The sequence below is a fragment of the Phoxinus phoxinus genome (assembly GCF_949152265.1).
Source record: "Phoxinus phoxinus genome assembly, chromosome: 9".
NCBI classification, from domain to species: domain Eukaryota; kingdom Metazoa; phylum Chordata; class Actinopteri; order Cypriniformes; family Leuciscidae; genus Phoxinus; species Phoxinus phoxinus.
The window spans coordinates 12,530,838-12,552,299 of record NC_136884.1 but is presented as its reverse complement, the minus strand read 5'-3'; the positions used below and the strand labels follow the sequence as shown (position 1 = coordinate 12,552,299).

General features: G+C 43.1%; 1 protein-coding gene across 1 annotated transcript in view; it reads left to right on the top strand.

The window, feature by feature from the left end:
• Window positions 1-21,462, top strand: part of snd1 (staphylococcal nuclease and tudor domain containing 1) — a 99,676-nt gene that overhangs the window by 696 nt on the left and 77,518 nt on the right. The window contains exons 2-9 of the mRNA XM_079622280.1: window positions 2,546-2,695; window positions 4,351-4,471; window positions 4,645-4,726; window positions 8,931-9,091; window positions 19,179-19,270; window positions 19,666-19,824; window positions 20,752-20,858; window positions 21,246-21,336. Of these exons, the coding sequence (XP_079478406.1) occupies window positions 2,546-2,695; window positions 4,351-4,471; window positions 4,645-4,726; window positions 8,931-9,091; window positions 19,179-19,270; window positions 19,666-19,824; window positions 20,752-20,858; window positions 21,246-21,336 (963 nt within the window). The remainder of the gene's footprint in view (window positions 1-2,545; window positions 2,696-4,350; window positions 4,472-4,644; window positions 4,727-8,930; window positions 9,092-19,178; window positions 19,271-19,665; window positions 19,825-20,751; window positions 20,859-21,245; window positions 21,337-21,462) is intronic.

Here is a 21,462-nt window from a genome sequence, read left to right as displayed (position 1 = left end):
ACAAACTCTTGATAGTTTGTTAAACAGCTGTCTTGTATCAAAGCTCAGCTTTTAAAACAGTTCTAGAGTTTATCTGAACGAAAAATCTAGAATTGTGGGTTGAAAGTGATTTGTTAATTGGTGGAGTTAACGGATTTTGACTCATGCTAGTGATTCCAAACTTCTGAATCGGTTCACTAAAAGATTCGTTTGTGGATTTGTTCAGGTTGCACCTCCAGGAGGTGGCGCCACGTGAGTGTTTTGAGTCTATTGAATCATTCACTTGCTCAACCGTTTCGTTGATGTCGAGAAGTATTATTTTTTACAAATGACAACAAAGCAGCTCTATTATTTTTTCATTCATCCTCCAACTGCAGGGTTTGAATTTGTTTTATAACACATAGAAAAAAAAAACGTGAGACTTATTTGTTTGTGGGCAAAAGTTATTTTTACACATTCCCAGTAGTTCTCAAAAACTGCTTAAGTTTTTGAATGCATTTGTCCATGCAGTTGAATGAGAACGAATGAATCGATTAAAAGATTCGTTCAAAAACACTTATTCTCTGGCGAATCAAACACTGTCATAGTCATCTGGAATCACAACTATGATTAGTGTTACTACAGTTTAATTTGAACTTAAGGTCAAAGTTCATATTTCTTTTGTCAGTCTGGTCTTGCGCGTGAGATCTCGTGTGTGTTCGTGCGCTCGAGGAAATTCTCGTTGAGTTATGCTCGCGTGTTACAGTGTTTCTGTTGATAGACCCATTGAGCTCCTCATGACTTGACCAGGCGAGGCGCTGCAGTTTTGGACTGTTTACTTTGTATCTGCTCTGGTCAATGAAGGGGTAGCAGATAGGAGAAACTGACACGTAGGTCTTCCAAGGAGAAACTCACGACATGAAATCAAACTGGCAAAGCCTTTATTCAACCCAATCATCTGTGAAATTAGCTTTTTTGTTTTTAATGTTTTCAGTTGTTGTTATAGCCTCTCTTTAGGAGGATAAAACTGCCTGCCACAAAATGTATCTTCTATCCATAGTTTTCACCAAAAATAATTGTTACTAGCTAAAACCATATTTGGGGCAAATGCCTCTGTAACCAGTTCATGTTTTTGTAAACAAATATGTAAACATGTCTAAACATGTTTAAATATGTCTTTGCTGTCTTGTGCATTTATCACTATTTTATGTTGATTTTTACAGATGAAATTCAAATTCATTATTACTTATTTAAAAATCAATTGATTCAGCTGGATGCTTTACATCAATATACCGTAATCAGTTCCATTATAATAAAGTTAATTTCTGGCTCTTGGTTGAAATGGTTACATTGATAAATGAATGCAAGTGAAATATCACGGCCTGTCTTATTGAACTTTGATTTGAGCCTAAACATCAAATAACTCTTTTCAAATTTAAAGTACTTCCCACTCTTGCTCAACTCCTTGTTGAACCAGAGCGTGGTGGATTTGGGAAATTCATGGATATTTTCAGATTCTGACTGTGGTGACAGAGGCCTGTGTGTCCTTCCATACGGTCAGTAATTAGACAGGCGCTTTGCTCTCTAGAGGAAAAACTCTCTCTCGGTTTGGCCTCCACTTTCTTGATTTATTAGAGGTTTAATAAGTTTAAGTAAAGCCTAGAACACCACTGGGTTGCTCAATCATCATTGATGATACATCAACCAGTGTTTGTGACATGTGGCTTTGAGTTTTAATCTGAGCAGAGCAGGACAATAAAACTTAGATATTTTGAGCAGGACAATAAAACTTAGAATCTTTCAATTTAATATTTGTCAGAAGTATCTATGCAAATGTTATTATTACTATTGGTATAAATGTCATATTTTGTTTAAGTATTTTTAAAAATTATTGTAAACAATGGTTTAAATTGATTGTAATCAGAATTATTTTTAATAATTTAAATAATGTTGATTGCCATATAGCCATTGCTGCTGATATGTTAAATATAAATAAAAAAATAGATATTCTCAAATGGGAGTCTCTCTATTGGCTATATTTGAGGATCAAAGATTAACACAGAATCAACGTAATCTTAAGTCAATTAATGTAATCATTTCGTAATGGTGCAGATGTGTCTCAGGAGTTTGGAGGGACGCCAGTGATCTGATATCTGATTGGATAAGCCACTGTCCCGATATCTGTAACAACCGTTTTTTCAGCATTTAAAGCAAGCATGACGAGGCTTGTAAACATCAGCTCCGAGATCAAGCGCTGATACAAATGCTAATGTGGATACACAAGTGATCGTTGGTCTCGTTTGTTTTAAGCTGAGACGTCATGTTGTGATTATCACAGTAGCGATTGTTATTCTGATTTTATCTTTGTTTTGTGGGTGTAGTGGTGGTTCAACTGTTGGCCAAACACAAACAAGCAAGGTCCTAAAGGAATTCTGATCAGATCCCTCAGTGTTTGACTCGCGGATTGATTTTGTATCATGCACTGCCAATGCACAATTACAACTCTCATCATCATTGACATGTCTCGAAATGATAAACTATTTATGAAACATTATATGTGCACTCACATTGATTTGTTTCCTCGCAGGTCTTGTCTGGTTGTGCTATCATTGTTAGGGGTCAGCCACGAGGTGGACCACCTCCAGAACGGCAGATCAACCTGAGTAACATCCGAGCCGGAGCAATGGCCCGTCGCGCAGTTCTGGCCCAACCAGACACCAAGGACACACCGGATGAGGTAAACATCAGCACTAACGTTTAGGAAACATTTTTTAGTGTTAACGTGTCGATTCATAGTCCTTTTCTTATTTTTGTTCTTCTAATTGTGAAGTTTTGGGTATTCAGTAAACCCAAGTAATTTGTCTCCTAGTATGCTAATTTATTAGCTAGCCTATGTTTACTACACACAATATTTTTTTTGGTGAAAACTCTGAATAGTAAAAATAAATAAAACAACCTTTCCTTACATTGTTCAAGAGCACACAAACAAACAAAACAGTCTCAGCTTTGTGGGAAATTGATGTGAAATTATAGCCGCTGTGGCTCTTTTATTAAAATTATTTTAATGACTGGAGGTTCTAACTATGTAATGACCAATAGTTTGAGATTTATTTGATGGAAAGTCATGACTTTTTTTGATCTGCATTTAGGAATTTATTTAGTACAGGGGTTTAGATTACAAGTCATCACTTTTGCAAATAATTGAAATAATTGAATTCCAAAAATATAATTTTTCTATTAGTCTGCTAAAATGCATATTGACATGCCATATTTTTTTTCCATGTTATGGTTATCACTATATCAATCATAGCAATTTCAAGAGTAAATTCCACATTTAAATGTAGATATCACTTCCAAAATTTTGCAGCATGTAATTGGCCATCGGTCCTCTTTACTGCATGAAAATCTAATGTTTTATTCAATGGATTATATAAAGCCTCAAAAGCACACAATGACAGCTTCCTTTATAATCATTAAAAACCTGTCCCTCATCTCAGTTCATCACAATCTCACAAAGTTCCGTTATAATAAATGAAGCCGACTGCACTTCACAAATGAATCTGTTACTTGCATGGTGTCTACACTTTATTTTCTATAATGAGAGGATTTGTGAGCGTGCTGAACAAAAAGTCTGGCTTCTTGAGCGGTGAGTGAATTCTGGTTAAATCATCAAACATCTCTGATTGGCCATTGCATTCAACAGAGCAACAAACATGTCTGTGATTGGCTACATTTCTCATACTGCAATCACACGTTGTAAATAGGAACATTCGGCGTTCTCTAAAGCGCAAATACACACTAGAGCTTTTGCCCAGTCTGTTTTGCTGAAATTATATTATTACAGTATCAAGTGAGGGTGTCTCTTAATTCAGCTTTGCCAGCACAGGAATAAAGCACATTTTAACATGCACTCAAATAGAAAAGTTATTTTAAAATGTAAAAATATTTGACAATATTACTGTTTTTACTGAATTTGAGCAAATAAATGCATCCTTCATGAGTCTCACAGACCCAAGAGTTTCAAACAAAAGGGTGTGTTTAGATTGTCATACTAAGAACGCCTATCAGACGTGTGTTTGTTTGTTTGTTTGCTTGGTATTTGTCTTTGGTATTTCCAACCAATGTATTTAATGCATATATAAGCCAATTAATTGTGCTGTGCGTAAAATCACTGTAGTTCATGGCATCTTTTGATATTTTTGCTTGGTAAGTCCATTGTGTTTTTAATCCTTTAATTCTACACCTCATTATATAAAAAAAATGTCCTCAGGTCATTTATACGGTTTTGTTAAAACCTTTTAATTCACGCTAGAGTTAATAGCGACTCTTAAGTTGCTCATGCACATCCTCCAGTGCTGAATGTCTGTAAATAGCTTTGTGTGTTCTTTACAGCCATGGGCTTTCCAGGCACGAGAGTTCATGCGTAAAAAGGTAATCGGCAAAGAAGTCTGCTTCACCGTTGAGAATAAAACACCTCAAGGCAGAGAATACGGCATGGTGTACCTAGGAAGAGGTGAGTAGTGTGCTTGTTCACATGAGAATCTCACTGCCACAGTGTTAATCGGAAGTGCATTCTGGGTCATGTTTTACTAAATGATGAGAGCATTTGATAGACTTGGATTGTGGCGATGTTGACTTTAGTGTTGTTATAGTAACATGTCTCTTCTGGGTTTGATCTCTCCAAAGACACATCGGGAGAAAATCTCGCAGAGTCCCTGGTGACCGAGGGTCTTGCAGCAGTTCGCAGAGAAGGCATCAGAGGAAACAAGTACGTGTTTTCCTTCCCAAAGCGTCAAACAACTGGTGTCAGTGCGGTTCTTGTACATATTGTCAAAGCCTTCACAATGCTGGCTATGTTTTGCCCTTTGGCTGAGATCATTTGTGTTGTCACAGTGGTTTTATTGTAAAAACACATTATTTGTCCTGCAGGGGGCAGTGTTTGCCTTTAATGAAGTTACATTAGACACACTCTGGATTTATCAAACGTTATTGCTTTTGATATTTCTCCATTTGATCTCTCACTCCCTCTTCTGGTCACATCTGCTCTTTACACGTCTCTTCTATCTGCCCTTCTCCCTCTGGCTAGCAGCGATGTAATATTGTCCTAAGCTTTTGGGACTTAATGATGCGTATGCAGGCCACTCTGTGAAATGGCCCTGAACAATTGCCAGTGGAATCGGTTTGCTTTAGCCTCATTTTCCCCGCAGGAGACAGTGGTGTTAGCCCCGCTGGTCTCTCCACAGCCCCTGAAAAGCCTTCTCATTAGCCAGGCCTGCTGTGGCCCATCACAGCCCACTGGATCGGCCATCATAATCTCCAAAGGAGTCGTGTTTAAACCTGGGCCGCGCTCTGCCCACCAGCTCTCAATTAGGCACAGCTGAGCTGGGATGGATGCCCACTCCTCTCCCTCTGACACACTCCTGCTTTCTCTTTTAAAAAGATGAAAGAAAATCAAACTTTACTAGACAAAGACCGCTCAAGATGGCTGCAGAGATTTGGCAGCCTCTTATTTCTCGTAGTTAAAAATGATGAAGGCTTAGATAATTGGAGCTTTGGGCTTGTCATTTAGTAGGCAGAAGGCAACTTTTCTTTGACATTTGCTCTACCAGGCTTGGCAGTGAGCTTTTAAATAAGAGTCGGGTATTAACATCTGTCCTGTGGATTGTCATTTTGCATATCAGAAAAGGCAGGAAGACGAACCCAGATGTCTGGTTTAAATCTTGTGAGCTTTGTGTCCATTAGACGTGGCAGTATCCTAGACTCCCATTGGCCGCCGACAGTCTGTGTAGTAACCATTTGCACATAAAAATGGAAATGTTTTCACCAGGTCCAATGAAATTGCCTGACTGCAACGCAACTTCCTGGAGGTGGGGTTTACAGGTCTTTATCAGTCTGCCTGGAAACTAAATAGAGTTTGAAAGGAACTGGGCTGACTATTATAACTTATTAGATAAAGAACAAATCAATTATTTGCTAAATTTTCCAGGTATTTGTCTTTTGATATTTTAAAGACATTCAAATTTTTGTTTTTCAAGCTCTAAGTATGAATGATGAAATAAAGAAAGTCTATGCTGTTATTCCTACGCATATTTCATGATTTAAAGGTGGAGCGGGCAAGCCAGTAAGCCATGTGTAACCGTTCCTACTTGACCCACTCTAAGTGGGATTCGAATTCAGCGTAGGAGGCAGTCGCGCTAACAAGGACGCTAATGCCTCTTGAGGCCAGGGGAGTGAGGTTTACACGCACCTCTCTTACTGGAGTGCATTTCGAGAAAGCTTTGTTAGCCAACTATGATTGCAAGTTTCGTCATATCAAAATAGTTCAATGCGTCTTTCCCAAAACCATAGTTCCAACGAACATTTGCAAACCTGTGGTTAGAAAGTTTCATGTTTGCAAGACATGTGGACTTAATAAATCCTTATCTTAAACAAATTAAGCAAGCTGACATTTAGTACAATCTATAGCTTTTTATTTTGAAAATATACAAATGTCATTTATGTCTTTGTTTGTCAAGAGATTTAAAGCACTGTTTTTGAAGAGTGTGCATGTGCGTTCGTGTTCTTGTACATAAGAATGACGTACACTCCTAAACCTCACTCCTATCCGGGTCACGGCACCAAATGTGACCGGTCCTACTCGACCTGCTCCGAGCGGGATTCAAACCGGGGTCTCTGGCATGGGAGGTGAGCGCTAACAAGGACGCTAAAGACCACAGCTCTTACTGGCCTACCTCCGTTACATGTGTATTTCTGAAACTGAAAATTACAAAAACTTTTAGCCTTTTATGTTCAAACCGGAGTCAGACAAAGATGGAGACTCAAGAAGAAGTGACAACATTTAGAGAATATTTCTGAATTGTTTGTTGATGAATTTATGTAGCTTATGTGTAGTTATCTTCTAGTCATTGATTAGCATATTCTGTCTTGATAATCTATAAATCTTGTTCCCGGGGGCGGGGTTTATGTAAATGTTAGCGTTGGTGATGTCACTAACCCCAGAGGAATGTTGTGTAGTCCCTATCAGACGTTTGTTGTATTTCTTAAAAAGCAATTTCTTTAAAATCAAATATCTTGAAGTTTGAGCATTGTAATTTTGCAGATATTGTTTATGCTCAAAAAGCAACATTACATTACACACTAACTAAAGTTAGAAAAGTGAAATCATAATCAACCACCCCTTTAAAAACAAAATTCCAATTATATTATGTAGGGCTGTTTTCGACTAAGGATTTTCATAGTCGAATCTGATTCGTTAGATTTTGCCATAGTCGACTGATAGTCGAACCTTTTTTTTTTTTTTTTTTTTTTTTTTTTTTAAGATAGCAGCTAGATTTGTTCCATTTCAAACAAAAGAGCTAAAAAACACATATCACACATATATCATAACATTTCATAAACATGAGGAGCAATATGAGAGAGAAATTTGGTGATCGTTGTTTAGGTAGGCTACATTAAACCACGTAAAGCTTTTTAACGCACATGAGAACCGCGTGGAGTCAACTCACAGCCGCTCCGCAGCCCTGCTGAAAATGTGAAGCAGAAACGCTTAATATCAGATAACGTCCATAATAATTGGACTCCGGGTTCGATTTTTTTTACCATTTTCAGTGGTTATGAGGAGCAATATGAGAGGGAAATTTGGTAATCGTTGTTTAGGTACATTAAACCACGTAAAGCTTTTTAACGCACATGAGAACCGTGTGGAGTCAACCCACAGCCGCTCCGCAGCCCTGCTGAAAATGTGAAGCAGATTTTTGAATACATTTTTATTTATTTACATTAGTAAGCTACAGGACATCGTCTTTCAAAACATGACCTGCGCGAAAGCGAATAAATAAATAAAATTGTACCCAGCCCTTCTGAAAATGCGAATGCGTCTCTGTCCCCAGCACATTTCAAACCAAACTGATGCCCATGTATTCGACTATGAGGTTCATAGTCGAATCAGACCTCTCCGAATCGAATCGTCGAATCCTCGACTATTAGAAGTCAGCCCTAATATTATGATTAGGCTATTCCTCCGGCAGTAACTTTAGCTTAGTGACTTCAATTTAGTTCGTTTCATTTTTGTTTTTGTCAAAATTGGTGACAAAGGTATGCAGAAAGATGGCATTTCTTATCCATGTCCTGTATTAAGTATAGGTGATTTTTCAGCAAATTTCAAATCTCACATGCATTAAAATAATATCACTATAGAGAAGCGCCTATTACAAATTCAGCAAGCATGCTCTTCAGTAGATCTGGTTTATCTAAAAGGCACTTTGAATCTTGTCTTTTCATCTAGTTTCAGTAAGACATGAATATTGAAGATTAAATTATATTTGAATGTTTTAATATGTAATCTCTGCAATCTTGCCATCAAAACTCTTGTAATTCATCATTTGATTCCATAATTTGTTTGCTGTCTGAGCCAAGACATTAAAGCAGGAGCTGATACATCATTGACAGCGCCTCTGGTCAAACTGGGTCTTTAATTAATTGACTTTCACCACCCACATTTTTTTGCCACTAAAAAACCCCCCACGGTTTTCATCATAGATTCTTATTCATCCCTTTCTCGTTCTTTCTGTCTGTCTTTCTGTCTTACCTCTTTAAGTCTATTCATTATTAAGGCCAGCACTACTTGCATTGATAGAGCCTTATTAAAAAAACTGACGAGTGTCTGCCATGGTCAGACTGTTTAATTCCCCTTAAAGATAATGATGGCTTTTAGAACAACAGAGGAATTAATTGAAACATGTGTTGGCTTTTGATAATGAACAAACCCATTTGAAGAGCTTATCAAGGTCTCAGAAAGGGGCTGCTCTCTGTGAAAGACCTCTACATCTGTTGCTCAGAGCATTGAAGTCCCGAGGGGAAAGAAAGGCAGACTAAAATGATCTTGTCTTATTTTTAGTTCTCCAAACTCTTGTGGTAAACTCTGTGGTCTGTAATGATATATACTGGACTTTGTGCACTTCTGTATGTTTCAGTCCTGAGCAAGCAAGACTGTGTGATTTGGAGGACCAAGCCAAGTCTGTTAAAAAGGGTCTGTGGTCTGAGGGTGGAGGCGCACACACCGTTCGAGATTTGAAGTATACCATCGAGAACCCTCGCAACTTTGTAGACTCCCTCCACCTGAAACCAGTCAATGGTAAGCTTGGTTTGTGGATCACATTGTGCTCTCGAAGGCCAGTACACACAAATTCTGGGGCAAACATCACTAGAGTTCAAGATCAAGTGCCAATTTCATATTCATGAATGCAGATTTACTAATAAAACCCCCCAACTGATTTTAATGAGTAAAGCAAGGTCATACATTGACATAATCATAAAATGATATATTATAAGGCATTACAAGTAATGCGAGTTACTTAATCAGATCACTTTTTTACAAGTATCGAGTCAAGTAAATTATTACTTTCAAATTTACAACCAAATACTGAGTTACTTTTTTCAAACAAGTAAAGCAAGTTAATTAGTTTTCTCTTTTATTGACTGACACCTCTCTTGTCCCCATGTTGAGAGAAACCAGATAAAGTGCAGAGGCGTTGTGTGCGCTGTGTAAACATGATGGATATTGTAGTTCTAGATTAATTGTGAGCAATGCATTTACTCCTCTCACTTGCACAAAAACAATTCGGTATTCTTCAAAACTAATTAAAACCGTGAAATGCAAACTCAGAATATTATGAAAACCTTAATTTAAATGTAATGTTAAATAACACAAATATACTTTATGCATTTAATCTCACTTTATTAACCAGTGTCTTTTCTGCTGACCCTTGACGCTCCAATTCAACCATGTGAATTAGCAAAAATGGCTTTTGTTAAACTTCGCATTTGTGCTACATTTGTTTTATTGCTTAAGAAAGAGTGTTGAACTTTTTTTGTCCTGCGTCAATCCAAAAATTGCATTACAGCTGAAAGGTTTCTTTGAGCTGCGTTCTTTACTGTACAGACATGAATTTGCATTTGCTTCATTGCATTTGCTTATTCATTCCACTTTTAGCGTGAAAAGCCAAAAATATGACTTTTTTTTTTGTTACTATAAAACAAGCAAGCCTATCCCAGGTGAGAAACCGTAACGCAAAAACTTATGTAACACATTACTTTTCATTAAAAGTAACTAACGCAATTAGTTACTTTTTTTAAGGGAGTAACACAATTGTGTAACTCATTACTTTAAAAGTAACTTGGGGAGTTTTGCACCACCAGGCCGACAAAAGCTTGTCCTTTTAGACAAAAGCTAAAATTGAACACTAACAATGCTCTCTGGAGTGTCTCATTTTTCCAGATCATTCTTCCTTTTTTTTTTTTTTTTTTTATCTCTGCACACAGCTCAATTCTCATATTCAAACTGAATACTAACCCTGATGAGTTAACCTCCATTAGAGGGCTAGCCAGCTCGCTGCAAATGAACAACTGAGTCATTAAATGCTATAGAAATGTGCACCATTTCCCCCCGCAGCTAACAAGCTTATTAGATGCTAATCAGAAGTCAAAGTTGCGACATTGTTTGTAATAATGAATTTTAACACCCGTGGCCACATGACCCGTTCCAGCGTGACTGTGATCCACCTTCTTAGTGAATTATTTCACGGCCCTCGCTGTGCAGCAATGCCAAGTGAGTTTTAAACATGCCAATTTGTTCTCTTCAAGCCAAGGCACCATGCAGGACTAGAGAGGCCTGTTTACATACTGTCAGCTTCCCACATGCCGTGACATCACATGACCTTTGTGAAGTGGGCTGACAATTTGAAATAGGAAAAACAAAATTAGAATCAACAATCAAAATCATTAACATGGTGAATTGTCTTGGTTTTAACTATTAGAATAGTTCATAATGGTGTGTTCTTTTTCAAACGTATAGCCTACTTTTATTCTAAATTGATCAAAAAGACTTTTCAAAAAAATATTTCAAATATTGCCTATTTTTAAAAAAGAAAATCCTGATAAAATGTACCATGGTGTCAGCAAAAATTGTTATATATAAATTGTAAATTGTTTTCGATGTAAAATGTTCAATATTAGAATGTTTTCTGGAGGGTAATGTGACAGTTCTCTTACGTAGAGTTCTCTCGTACTGCGTCGAAAGAACGCTACGGGGAAAGATATTTCTTTGTCGAGATTGAAGCCAAAAATTAATCCTTAATTTTGTAATATTGTAAAACGCTTTTCTGAAGCATACAACCTAGGCGGAGCAATACAGCTCACCCATTGGCTGCTCTGCCAGAAAAGCACAGCCTATGCGAGGCCAGGACGCTGACCAATGAGGACGCTTCGCGCCCTTCTGCGTCACCTCCCGCCCAAACAGGCGTGGCCTAGGCCTATAAATACGAGCATAGCTGTCTAACACGCCGATTTTCTTAAATTCAACGAAGCTGCACGCATCGCTGGATTGATTCGAGCCGCCACAGCCGTTTGGATACAAGCACCTCAGCAGGACGAGCCCTTACCTGAAGCCGCTGGTCTTCGCCGCCTTCAGCCGCCGTTCCCTGCTGCGCTTCTCCGGCGTGGATATATCCTTTCAGTTTTGTGTGTGTTTTGTGTGTGTGTTCGCCTACCGCGTCACACGCTTTTTCCTCACAAAAGAGCACGAGCGTCTTTATAAAGATGTCTCGCTTTTCCTGCGGCTCCTGCCGAGCCGCGCTCATCGACGGGGACCACCACGAGTTATGTGTTTCCTGCTTGGGCGAGGAACATGCAGCTATCGCTCTCGGTGATGGCGGCTGCCATCACTGCGACATGATGCCAATCGCGACTCTGCGGACTCGCCTTGCATCTTTCGCCGAAGCTGCTCAACCGCCCCCTGTAGCGCCGCGCCGTAAAAAGCGCCGTGCTCAGCGGGTCCCGGAACCTCCCTCCACGAGGAGCTCGCCGCCGCCGCCGCTAGCTCCTCTCAACGTCTCGCTCGAGTCGCTCACCGACGGACAACAGCCGCAGCACGCCGCTTTGTCCGTTATGGATGACGACCAGCAAGCTGTATCAGAGGGAGATGATGATTGCTGTTCGCTTCTCGCTTCGGAGAGCGAGGGTTGGGCGAGCTCTGTGGACCTCCCCTCCCCCGCTGTTCGAGAGCGCAGAGGAGGGAAGATCAGCATCGAGGCGGAACTGATGCGTCTGCTCACACAGGCCGTGTCGAGCCTCGGCCTCGATTGGTCGACGCCCGAACAACCTGCACTCAACCGGCTGGATGGACGCTTCCTCTCTGGAGACCGCGCTGCGCCCCCCTCCAGACACGCACCGTTTCTTCCTGAGCTTCACGAAGAGGTAGCGAAATCTTGGAAGGCGCCATTTTCAGCCAGAGTACGTACTTCTGCCTCGCCAGCATTCTCCGTAGTGGACGGTGCTCGAGACAGAGGCTACCACGCTCTCCCTCCGGTCGAGGAGGCGGTAGCGACTCACCTTTGCCCACCCTCTGCGGGACGGCGGGCTAAGGGAGTCCTACCATCCAAAGCTTGCCGCACGTCTTCAGCTCTGAACGGTCGCGTGTATTCCGCCGCCGGACAAGCTGCATCGGCGCTGCACACCATGGCGGTGCTTCAAATCCACCAGGCCAACCTCCTCTGCAAGCTAGACGAGGAAGGCCCGGGCGCGATCAGTGTTCCGGACTTGCGTAGCGCCACAGACCTAGCTCTTCGCGCTACAAAGTCCGCCGCACACGCCATCGGCAGGATTATGGCCACAGCTACTGTTTCTGAGAGACATTTATGGCTGACTCTCTCTGAAATGGCGGAATCCGAGCGCTCTGCGTTTCTCGACGCCCCCATTTCACCGGCTGGCCTCTTCGGATCCTCCGTGAAGGACTTCGCGGACCGATTCGCCGAGGTACAGAAAACTTCGCAGGCCATGAGACATTTCCTGCCAAAGCGCTCCAGTTCCGCAACAGGCCGCCCTAAACAGCCGCCTGCCCGAACTCAGCAGCGCCCCGCGCCCGCCGCGCCGGCCCAGCAGCAACAGGCCCGAGAGAGACCACGGTCTCGCTCCGCCGGACGCCGCCCGCCACCGCGTGGTCCTCGGCCCAAGATCTCAATCAAGCCCGAGGCCTCGGCGCCATCCTAGCCCTGCTAGGAAAAAGACGGTGTTCGGGTCCCGCTGCGGCCGGACTTCCACCAAAGATTCCCGCTTGTACAGCCCTAAGTTCCGTGTTTGTACCAGTGTACTCAGCAGCCAACAAACCGGTCGTAAAGCCCGTTTGCCTGCACACAAACGCCGTTTTCACGGCGACCCAGATAAATCTAAAAAAGAGTTTAATTTCTGGTGTTCCGGCCAAGGCCGATGGTGTAATGTGTGTAACTGCAATGCCCACCCAGTGCCCATTCATTCACACAAGCACAGCCCAGTTCAACACAGGGTTTGCACACATAAAATCGGCTCACACCGATTGTGCTTTACGTGTAGTGAGCGTGCCCACTGTCCAGTGCCCACAACCACTACACACTGCACGTTCCGCGGTTTCTGTAAAAACGAAACTAACGAACGGTCAGTCAGTACACAAACACAGTGTCCCCGGTGTTATAAATGTGCCCGCCACCAAGCGCCCACGTTTATTCACAAACATAACGAGCCCCGTAGGGCTCGCCCCGCGTGCTCTCTCTCAACTCAGAGAGTCGAGCGCGCGCGGGACGCATACTGTGTTAAACATGTCCCCCGCCTCAGACGCCACGGCGTCCATGTCACAGCACATGGTTGCTCTCGTGTCGCCGCCATTTCGCGACCAGAGCCCAGATTACATTCAACCCCTAGTCACACGTGCAGATGCATGGGAAGGACTACCCGGGGTTTCAGAATGGGTGCTAGAGACTATAAAAAGAGGCTATTCGCTACAGTTTTATCGACGCCCTCCCCGTTTCACGGGAAAAGTCGAAACCACGGTAAAAACAGAAGTAGCACATCTACTTCGAGCCGAAATAGCGAAGCTATTGAGCAAAGGGGCCATAGAGCCTTTATCTCAAGCTCAGAGCGAAGGGGGCCTGTACAGCAGATATTTCCTGGTACCGAAGAAAGACGGGGGTCTCAGACCCATTTTAGATCTAAGGCGTCTGAACAAAACGCTTGCAAAGCGGAAGTTCAGAATGCTCACGACCAGAAGTATCCTCGCGCAAATTCGCCGAGAAGACTGGTTTATGGCAATAGATCTGAAAGACGCGTATTTTCACATACAAATTGCGTCACGTCACAGGCGATTTTTGAGATTCGCCTTCGAGGGCCGGGCATATCAGTACACAGTCCTGCCATTCGGCCTATCCCTAGCACCTCGTACATTTACAGTGTGCATGGACGCGGCGCTGGCACCCCTGAGACTCCGGGGCGTTCGAATTCTGAACTATTTGGACGATTGGCTAATTCTGGCTCAATCGCCGTCAGAACTCGCTCACCACAAGACACTAATACTCGATCACCTCGAGTGCTTAGGTCTGAGGGTCAATTGGGAGAAAAGTTCACTGTTTCCCAGTCAAAGGATCTCCTTTTTAGGACTGGATCTGAACTCACTGTCTATGACAGCACAGCTGTCATCACAGCGCAGGCGAAATACCCTGCAAATGGCGAAATCCTTCCTCAGCGGCCACATAGTGCCACTCAGGAGATTTCAGAAAATGCTGGGCCTCATGGCCTCAGCCTCAACAGTGCTGCAGTTGGGCCTGCTGCGCATGCGCCCACTACAGTTCTGGTTGAGAGCGCGCGTACCGCGCCGAGCATGGCTACACGGTCGCTATCGCCTCAAGGTCACTCAGGAATGCATTTCAGCCCTGACACCATGGAGAGCGTCAGACTGGTACCGGTCAGGTGTAAGCCTGGGGACTTCCTCGAGCCTGAAGGTGGTGTCCACGGACGCGTCCACCTCAGGCTGGGGAGCACTGCTCGACGGCAGTCCGCTCTTTGGCCAGTGGTCAGAGCGAGCCAAACTACCGCACATAAACTGCCTGGAAATGATGGCAGTGGACTTTGCGCTGAGGCGCTTCTGTCCCCGGATAAAAGGACACCACGTCCTGGTCCGCTCGGACAACATGTCGGTAGTAGCCTACATAAACCGCCAGGGTGGCGTGAGATCCCGGAACCTATTCAGGTTAGCGGAACGCATACTGGTGTGGGCCCAGCACAACCTGCGCTCGTTAAGAGCAATGCACGTGCCAGGCCACTTGAACGTAGGCCCGGACAGACTCTCACGGAACAACGTTCCCACTGGAGAGTGGTCCCTACACACACAGACAGTGCGTCTGCTGTGGAAAACGTTCGGCAGAGCGGAAATAGACCTGTTTGCAAACCAGGAAAACGCTCATTGCCCAGAATTCTTTTCGAAGAGCACGAACGCGCTGGCCAGAGTCTGGCCCCGCCGCCCGCTCTATGCTTTTCCTCCTGTCTCACTCCTGCCTCAAGTGCTGGAGCGTATCAGGGAGAGCGGATGCTCAGTACTGCTAGTTGCTCCATTCTGGACGAATCAGACCTGGTTCCCAGCTTTGATGCGACTGAAAAGTACTGCCCCGTGGCCGATACCAGTGAGGAGAGACCTCCTCTCACAGGCCAAGGGCTCGATTTTGCATCCTCACCCCGAGCTTTGGTCCCTACACGTATGGGTCATAAACGGGTACCCGCTAACCTCCCAAGAGGAGTGTTAGACACGATCGAACAAGCTAGGGCTCCGTCTACTAGACGGCTCTACGCTTCCAAATGGTCGGTGTTCTCTGGATGGTGTTCAGATCAAGGTCTGTCACCACTTCAGTGTGGAGAACCGGAGATTCTCTCCTTCTTGCAAGAGCTATTGGATAAGGGAAGAACCCCATCCACGCTCAAAGTCTATGTGGCTGCCATATCAGCGTTCGTTAATCCAACGCTTGGCCGTTCACTAGGCAGGAACGACCTGGTGGTCCGCTTCCTGAGAGGCGCCAGGAGGTTAAACCCTCCAAGGCCTCCTTCAGTCCCCGTTTGGGACCTTTCTACAGTGTTGAACGCTATGAAAGGGGCCCCTTTCGAGCCTATTCACTCAGTTGACATGAAACACCTGTCTCTCAAGACCGTGTTTCTTTTGGCTCTCGCTTCAGTGAAGCGTGTGGGAGACTTGCAAGCGCTCTCAGTGAGAGCTTCTTGTATGGAGTTCGGGCCAAACGACTCTATAGTCGTGTTGAAACCGAAGCATGGGTACGTGCCTAAGTCCCTCAACACACCGTTCAGGGCTCAGGTCATCTCCCTGTCGGCCCTGCCGGCCTCAGAGGACGGAAATAGCTCCCTTTGCCCGGTCAGGGCATTAAGAGCTTACGTGTCCCGCTCCGCTGTTTTTCGACAGACGGAGCAGCTCTTCGTTTCGTTCAGCGGGCGCTCCAAGGGACGAGCCGCAACGAAACAGAGTCTGTCTCGATGGGTAGTGGACGCCATTGCGCTAGCCTACGCATCTAGAGGCTTGGAATGCCCTTTGGGCATCAGAGCACATTCCACGAGAGGCATGGCCTCCTCATGGGCTTGGTATAGCGGAATCTCGTTACAAGATATCTGTATGGCGGCAGGCTGGGCCTCCCCGTCTACATTTATTAGGTTCTATAACCTAGAGGTTCCTGCGTTGCAGGCTAAACTGCTCTCGGTCTAGAAGACTATGTTTAAGTGTTCCTGCCCCGCACTGCGGCCCAGGTCACTTCAATGGTAATATGTACAAGTGCTCCTGCCCCGCGCTGCGGCCCAGGTCACTTCAATGTCTAATATGTATGAGTGCTCCTGCCCCGCGCTGCGGCCCAGGTCACTTCAATGTTTTAAGCATCACTCACTGACAATGTGTCCCATGAGCATGCTATTACCCCTCATATATATCTATATTTACATATATATGCTATTATGCCTTAAGAGGCACTACTATAAGGGATGATGCTATTTTAGCCGCTCTCCTTATACTTCTTGGGGTAGGCGCTTGTATACCAGGGCGCGCGCGCCCTTAGGTGTCTGTGTCGATCCAAGAACACGCACGGCGGTTTGCATAGGGTTCCCGTAGCGTTCTTTCGACGCAGTACGAGAGAACTCTACGTAAGAGAACGTACTCGGTTACTAACGTAACCTCGGTTCTCTCTAGGAGAGGGAACGAGTACTGCGTCTCATGCCGTGCGTGTCCACGCTGCGTCGCTTCATTGACGAAAATCGGCGTGTTAGACAGCTATGCTCGTATTTATAGGCCTAGGCCACGCCTGTTTGGGCGGGAGGTGACGCAGAAGGGCGCGAAGCGTCCTCATTGGTCAGCGTCCTGGCCTCGCATAGGCTGTGCTTTTCTGGCAGAGCAGCCAATGGGTGAGCTGTATTGCTCCGCCTAGGTTGTATGCTTCAGAAAAGCGTTTTACAATATTACAAAATTAAGGATTAATTTTTGGCTTCAATCTCGACAAAGAAATATCTTTCCCCGTAGCGTTCTTTCGACGCAGTACTCGTTCCCTCTCCTAGAGAGAACCGAGGTTACGTTAGTAACCGAGTACGTTATTGTGAAAACCATGTCATGCCATATCATGTGAAAAGTTATTTTAAATTGTAATATATCCCAATATGACCTTTTTCACTGTATTTTTGATCAAATAAATGCAGCCTTGAGACTCAAAAACATTCAAAATGTATTACTGGCTACTGTAGTTTTCATTGTGTGCTTACAAACAGCAGAAAAGGGACATTTAAAGGGGTCATGACATGGTTTTTTTTATTTCATTATTATGTTCCCTTAGGTGCAAATATAGTATTACTATAGTTTTTTTTACCAAAAACTTTTAAAATTTAGTGATTTATGACCTTTTCCCACCCTGTTTCTCATCCTCTGATTCAAACAGTCTGTTTTGGGGGTGTTTCCCCTTTAAGAGTTCAGTGTTAACGCCCACTGTTATGATTGGCTAACGTCAGTGCCTATGCATCAATTATTAACGCCCCCAGCCAGAACGTTTGCGGATTCGGCGCAACTGTTTAATAGCGGGTGATGCATGCGAAGCGATAGCTCTTGCAATGATAAAACCTTATGTTTGAGCCGGAATCAGAGGAAAATGAACCATCACCACAACAACGAAGACTGGATCAGCCCGTGTCCACATGGAAAGTGAAACTATTTTGAATTAATAAAAAAAAATTAACCCGAGACACTTGAAAACTAATTATTGTTGCATAATTATCCTATAGCTTAATTTGCTAACAGTTTAACATTATTTAACTAATTCCAATGAAATGATAGGGTGTACCACGGACAAAAATGCATGCACAGGCCATATTTGAAGATGCAGCATTGATAAAGGCAACATTTTTAATTTTCTATCACATGTAGGCCTACTAGAAAGGCGACATATTTTCAAGATTCTCTTATACAAATGTGTTTATATTAGCCATGGTAAAAAGTAAGTTTGCGTCGTCGTTGTTGAGCCCAGAATATTCGGCACGGACTTATCTTTGAGCAACAGTTTTCTGGCAAAGCCAAGCATCATATTGGGATTTTTTCCTCAAAACAGTCATCCTTAAATGTATAGAACACTGCCGTGACTGGGACGTCCGCAAAAAATAAAGTGCATCCATTTTTTTCCCTGACGACTGGATCTTTCAGCGTATTTAAAAAGTAGTTTAAAGTTTTAAATACATTACTTACAGTTTGCGTCGTCGATGTTGAGCCCAGAACAGTCGGCACGGACTTATCTTTGAGCAACAGTTTTCTGGCAAAGCTCAAAACAGTCATCCTTCACATGTATAGAACACACGCTTAAACTAACACTGCCGTGACTGAGACGTCTGCAAAAAATAAAGTGCTTCCATTTTCCCTGACGTCTGGATCTTTCGCAGCGTATTCAAAGATGTTGTTTGTCCACAGCCAGGAACAGCACATCTGCGGCATCGTAATTTCCCTGTACACAGACCCACTCGCTGTCCGTCGACTGAACACTAGTGAGGCGCGCGGCGCGCGGGCGCGACAATGATACGAAATGAGCGTAGTTGCCTTGCGCTTAAAGCGTAACTGTCTTCTGCTGGAGGCGGTCTATATGCAAACGCTGGTACGTCACTTCGTACCGTGACGTCACTTCTTACCATGGATCCAGAACGAGCTGTATTTAGAGCTTGATTAAATAAATGATTCGTTTATAATGGGGAGGACGTCTTAAGCTATGAAACTTGCAGGACGTTTTAATGGTACAAAGACCTCTTATATACCAAAAGATCAAGGCAAATTTGGTTTCTCATGTCATGACCCCTTTAAAGTTTTGTCCTTCATTAACTTACTTTCTACCTTTTTCTTATACACACAGCCATTATTGAACATGTGCGTGATGGCTGCATGGTTCGAGCGCTACTTCTGCCCGACCACTATCTGGTGACAGTCATGCTATCTGGAGTCAAGGTGAGTTTCAGTCCGTCTATATGTAACTCTATGAATAAGAGAGAACCAATTTCTTTAGGCAGAACCCCTGAGACCCAATATATCTCATGCTTTCCCATTTTCTCATTAGTTCTTCTCTATGTATCTCTTGATGGCTAGCCCTGAGAGCGTCCCACAAGGTTTTCTTTGACCTGTTCCATGAATTCAGTTGACCATCTTACTGCTTAATCTCACTAATCATGAAAAAATTAACACTATAGTCGTGCTAAATTGTGTGGCTTTTCAAGAAAGGGTGTTCCTTCTTTGTAAAGTGTGATTGTATATTGTTTTCCGGGGTTTGTTTTTTAGTATGTCATAGATTTCAGACAATGTATATTTTCTGTAATGCATATGAAAAATCTGTGTCTCCACTCCAGTGCCCTACGTTTAAAAGGGAGGCAGATGGCAGCGAGATCCCAGAGGCCTTTGCAGCAGAGGCAAAGTTCTTCACAGAGTCACGACTTCTTCAGAGAGATGTGCAGATCATTTTGGAGTCCTGTCCCAACCAGGTCATTCTGGGTACCATCCTGCATCCGGTATGAAGCCACGGCATCCAATACCAGCTTTCTGATTGATCTTTAATAACTGCGGTTGAACCCCAAGCATAGACATTTTTGGGCGTTCATATTTACGCTAGATCCAAAATCTTAAAGTGTGTGAGATGAACACCTTAGTGCAGGTTGGAAAACCATGCACGCAATGCAGAGATATAGTTTTTTTTTGTTGTTGTATTTGAGTACATGTTAGGCTTCAGTCTGTTGCTTTTTGCTTTCAGAACAATACCTGATGTAAATGCATCAATATCAATATTTTAAGGTTTTCAACCAGCATACAGTTTTTAATATTCCACACACACAAACCGCAATGACAAAACTAAGTAATTAAGGGAAATGATGCGTACCAATTTTGATACAGCAGCATAAGTAATACTAATTAATCTTAAGTAAATACTAAGTAAACATTGGTTCAAGTTCTTAAGCAATTGTTCAAGACAAGTGAGTTAGAACATTAAAAACATAGAATCATTACAAGCAAAAGAACAAAATAAAGTAAGCAATGCATGAGATATCTAACAACAATATAAGGCATTCAAGTAAATTTTTTGAAAATGAGGTGAACTACTGGTACTTTTGGCATCCCTAGTGGGAATAATTCATCCAACACTGTATTATGCACATGTTTGTTATGTTAAGAATTGTTCATACATTTTATTCATTTAATGCAACACATCAGTTCCGCATCTATAAAGCGTCTTCATGTCATTTCTTCTTAATCCGAGTATCAGACATAATCTCTGGTATATTTCATACAATGTGTGAGGCTGTTTTGCTCATTAACAATAGGATGCACATTAAACTGATAACATTAGTAAATGGGGCACAAGCTTCGCACTGTCTGTAGTTTTTCTCGGTTTCTGATACTTTGCTAATTTGAAATCCTGTGTTTGTGTGTGGCCGTTGCAGAATGGGAACATCACAGAGTTGCTGTTGAAGGAAGGCTTTGCACGTTGTGTGGACTGGTCAATGGCTGTGTATACCCAGGGTGCTGAGAAACTCAGAGCAGCAGAACGGTCAGTGCTTCTGAGTCGGACAGTTGTCTGCCCTAGTTCGCTATACATTTCAAATACGCCTGACATTTCGGCTGCTGGATCAGACAGCGCAGCTTGTTAAGTGCTTTAGACTGTCTCAGGCTGCTCTTACTTCATGTTTCAGCAGAATAGTTTAGCAAATGTGGCAACTTATCACACAGCTGTTCAAGAACACCTGCCCTTATGTCCACCTGCTAGCTTACTGAAGCGTTAGACACAATCGCAATGAAATATGATAGGAACGTACAAGGTTGTGTCTTTATTCCAATTAAGTGCACACGGATGTCCTTTATGCAGTGCTTCATTTTGGTAAAATGCCTTATTTCTCTCTCTCTCTCTCTCTCTCTCTCTCTCTCTAAAACCCTGCAGTTCAGCGAAAGAGCGTAAAGTAAGAATCTGGAAAGACTATGTTGCTCCCACAGCCAATCTGGACCAGAAGGACAGACAGTTTATAGCAAAGGTAAGTCTTTGTTCTCACTTGGTTTGAAAGTATTTCGGTTTTAATCTGTGCAACCTTAATAGCGACAAACCACAGAATCGTTATACAAGAACCAATGACACAATGCATTTTATTTGTCCAGATTTA